The 3,589-nt window shown below is 58.8% G+C and overlaps 1 protein-coding gene across 1 annotated transcript; it reads right to left on the bottom strand.

Moving 5' to 3' along the window:
• Positions 1-1,689: 1,689 nt before the first annotated feature.
• On the bottom strand, positions 1,690-3,583 carry POU3F1 (POU class 3 homeobox 1). The gene has a single exon (XM_012810878.1). The coding sequence runs from the start codon at positions 3,365-3,367 to the stop codon at positions 2,438-2,440; it is 930 nt and encodes a 309-aa protein (XP_012666332.1). The 5' UTR covers positions 3,368-3,583; the 3' UTR covers positions 1,690-2,437.
• Positions 3,584-3,589: the final 6 nt, after the last annotated feature.

Below are 3,589 nucleotides of genomic sequence, written 5' to 3'. Positions count from 1 at the left end.
TGCTGCTGCTGCTGGCTGGAGAGAGGAGATCTGGGAACGTCTGCTTTGCCTCCCACCCACCCACAGGCACGTGCAGCACTCTCTGTGGTGGTGGTGGGGTCTTGGGTACCCGTCCCTGGACTGGAGATGTCAAATCTTTCTGGTGGCACAATTATTCCTGCTCCTACTTTTTCCCAAGAGAAGTTAGGGCAGGTAGTTTGTTCACAGAGAAGCAGGACTGGCTTTGCTCAAGCAAATTGGCAGGGTTCTCTCCCCAGGCTGACTCAGCTCATGCAGGACCACTAAATGGACCTCTATCTAAGCTGCTAGAACTCCCAGTGGACCCAGGGGGGCCTTGGGCACCATTTGTAAGTGGAGACCCAGCTGGGGTAGGATGGTAGGCCTGACCAGGCTTCTAGTGGCCCAGGACCTGGAATGGTGAAGTTGGCCTGAACCCCACATATGAAGAGCAAAGTGAAATCCAAGTTGAGGATCAGGGAGTCGGGTACGGGATTTTATTCTGGGCTGGTGATCCAGGCCGAGACCGGTTTCTTCCTTGGTGAAGAGCAGTTGAGTTGTGCTTGAGGAATGGTTGACCCAAATTCCATGTGGTATCTGTGGCTCACTGTCCCAGGCCCTGGTCTGGTCTCAGGAGAGTCTGTTTATGGGAGGGGGGACATGAGGCAGCTTCATCTTTCCTAAACTGATGCACCTGAGGCAGAACCCTAACTGTTGCCCAAGTCCTGATACTGGCTGGCTTGGAACAAAGTCTGCATGGTCACCTTCCTCTGAAATCTCTCCTAGTGAGGCCACAACTTTAGGGAGGTGAGGCAGGGTATCCCATCACTTCCCCCAAATACCGACTCGGCCCTAACAGTAAAGAGGACAGGACACAGCCCTGGGGTACATGTTTATGTGAGTAATAAAATATTTACTATAACATAAATATAAAGGGAACTTCCCAGTCTACATTATTATTATTTTTTTGCAATAAAGATACAAAGAGAATGCACCAAAACATTGTTTCAAAAAATAATAAAAAATAAAATAACAAAATTTAAATTCATACCATAACAAACAGAAGAAGAAATGGAGAAGGGGGGAAGCTCCAAACACATCCAGAAAATAAATAGATGGGTCAGAAATCCGGAAATCATATTAAAATATCTTTTTTTCGGATTAGTCGGTGTACAAAATCCTTTAGGAGGGGAAGAAGGGCAACTCGAAAAACCAAAAATAAAAACCAAGCACAAAATGTTTCTTCTCCCCACCAGTGTATACATATCTCACATATTTACATGGTTCCCACCTCACCCCAAACTTGGGGAATTTTTCTCCCGGCCTCCCCCAGCATCCCATAACCCCGGGGATGGGGGTGGGGGCTGGAAAGGGAGCAGAGGAAAGCTGAAGGGAGTCAGGCAGAAGGTTCTCAGGGAAGGGCTTATTTCTACAGCTGGTTAAAAAATATCTCCAACTTTTCCAAGTTTCGTTTGTTATGGCCAGGAGGGCAGGGCCCCGCGGGGAACAGGGGCCACGCCGAGCGGTGGTCAGTCTGCAGCGGGGCAGAAGCCCCTTCCCTTCTGGGTGTGTGTGGGAGCGCAGACCCCTCCGGCAGTGGCCGGGAACCAAGCCCGGGCTCGGATGAAACGAAACGAAAAATGAACACTTGAGTTTTTTTTGTTACTTTTTTTTTCCTTTTTTGCTTTCTTGGGGGGGAGGGTAAGGGAAGATAAGGGCAAAAATAAATTAGGCTAGATTAAAGCTTTGGCTATTTCCTGCTTTTATACACAGACGTGGCTCTCGCGACCTCCCCTCCAGGGCCCGGATAAATACAGTATACAGCGATTTAAATTAAGGGCGCGGGCGGAGTTAGAAGGACCCCAGGAGCTGAGAGGCTCCACGAATAAATAAAAACCGTATAAAACCAAGCCCGGAGAAAGGGGAAGGAGGGGTGGGGCGCATCCTTAGAGAAGAGAAGAGGCGTGGAGCGAATAGAGTGTCAGCCCCCCACCCCTGACCCGCAGGCTCGGGAGTCCGCGCGGGGAGAGGGGATGGGGAACTCTCCTCTTTTCGTCCCCTCTCCCGGGGAATCCCTCACCTCGCACTGCGTTACCTGTCGCTGTGGGGAGGCCGCTGCCGGGATCCGGCCCCGAACAGCCCGAGGGGCAGGGGCGGGGGTCGTCGAGGGGATGGGGGCAGAGAGCAGGCGACGGGCAGGATGCCCGGGGTGAGTTGGCGAGTTCCGGATCTTCACTCCTCTCTCCTGGGACTTGGGCGACGCAGCCTACCGGCCGTCTTCGCTAATCACCGGAGAGGGTCGTCCGGATGTTTGGTTTTGTTCGAAAGTTTCTGGGCTTTTTGTAAAATCCAAAGCAACCGAACAAAAAGAGTCCATGCCGCGCGGGCGGGCTGCGCGCCCGCGCCCTGTTACACGCCGGCGGGGGCCCAGCCCGCAGGGTCACTGCACCGAGCCGGGCAGTGTGTGGTGGTGATGGTGGTGCAGAGCGGCTGGCGGGGGCGGCGGGGGCGCCGAGGGCGGCGACGCGCCGCCCCCACCGGGCCCTAGCTCCCCAGGCGCGTAAACGTCGTCCATGGGTGGGTGGCCCGCGCCAGCCGCAGGGGTCATGCGCTTCTCCTTCTGCCGCCGGTTGCAGAACCAGACGCGCACCACCTCCTTCTCCAGCTGCAGGCTGTCGGCTAGGCCCGTGATCTCGTGCGCCGAGGGCTTGGGGCACTTGAGAAAGTGGCTCTCGAGCGCGCCTTTCACTCCCACCTCGATGGACGTGCGCTTCTTGCGCTTGCGGCCCTGCGCCGCGATCTTGTCCAGGTTGGTGGGGCTGCCGCTGGACGAGTCGGTCTCCTCCAGCCACTTGTTGAGCAGCGGCTTAAGCTTGCACATGTTTTTGAAGCTCAGCTGCAGGGCCTCGAAGCGGCAGATGGTGGTCTGCGAGAACACGTTACCGTAGAGCGTGCCCAGCGCCAGCCCCACGTCGGCCTGCGTAAAGCCCAGCTTGATGCGCCGCTGCTTGAACTGCTTGGCAAACTGCTCCAGGTCGTCTGAGCTGGGCGCATCCTCGTCCGAGTGCTCGCCCACCGACGAGCCGCCGCCGCCCGCGCCCGGGTGCAGGTGCGCCGCTGCTGCGTGCAGGCCGCCCGCGTGTGCGTGTCCGTGTCCGTGGGCGCCCAGATGCGGCGGCGGCGACGGCTCCAGCTGAGCCTCGTGGCCGTCCTCGTGCAGCGCGTGGTGCAGGCCCGGCCCCGCGCCACCGCCACCCGCCGCCAGCATCCCGGCCAGGCCGCCGCCGCCGCCCCCCGGGTAGGCCGCCTGCGCGTACAGCCCGAGCGGCTGGGGCTGGTGGCCCCCGCCGGCCCCGGGCGACGGAGACATGGCTGGGCCTAAGTGGTGCGCTGTGCCACCCTGCGCCCATGCCGCGCCCGCGTGGGCCGCCCCCTGGTGCACTAGGCGAGCGTGGAAACCTCCTCCTCCGCCGTCGTCGGCTCGGCCGGTGCTGCCGCCGCCCGCCTTGCCGTGTTCCAGGTGCGGGCCGCCGGCCCAGTCACTGCCGCCACCTCCTCCTGTGGGTAGCCACTGGGGGTGCGCTAGGCCCAC

This window comes from Otolemur garnettii, unplaced genomic scaffold (genome assembly GCF_000181295.1).
Source record: "Otolemur garnettii isolate 467f Iridium unplaced genomic scaffold, OtoGar3 scaffold00144, whole genome shotgun sequence".
In the NCBI taxonomy this organism is placed as follows: Eukaryota; Metazoa; Chordata; class Mammalia; order Primates; family Galagidae; genus Otolemur; species Otolemur garnettii.
Note: the sequence above shows the minus strand (reverse complement) of the source record. Positions and strands in the feature narration are given on the sequence as shown.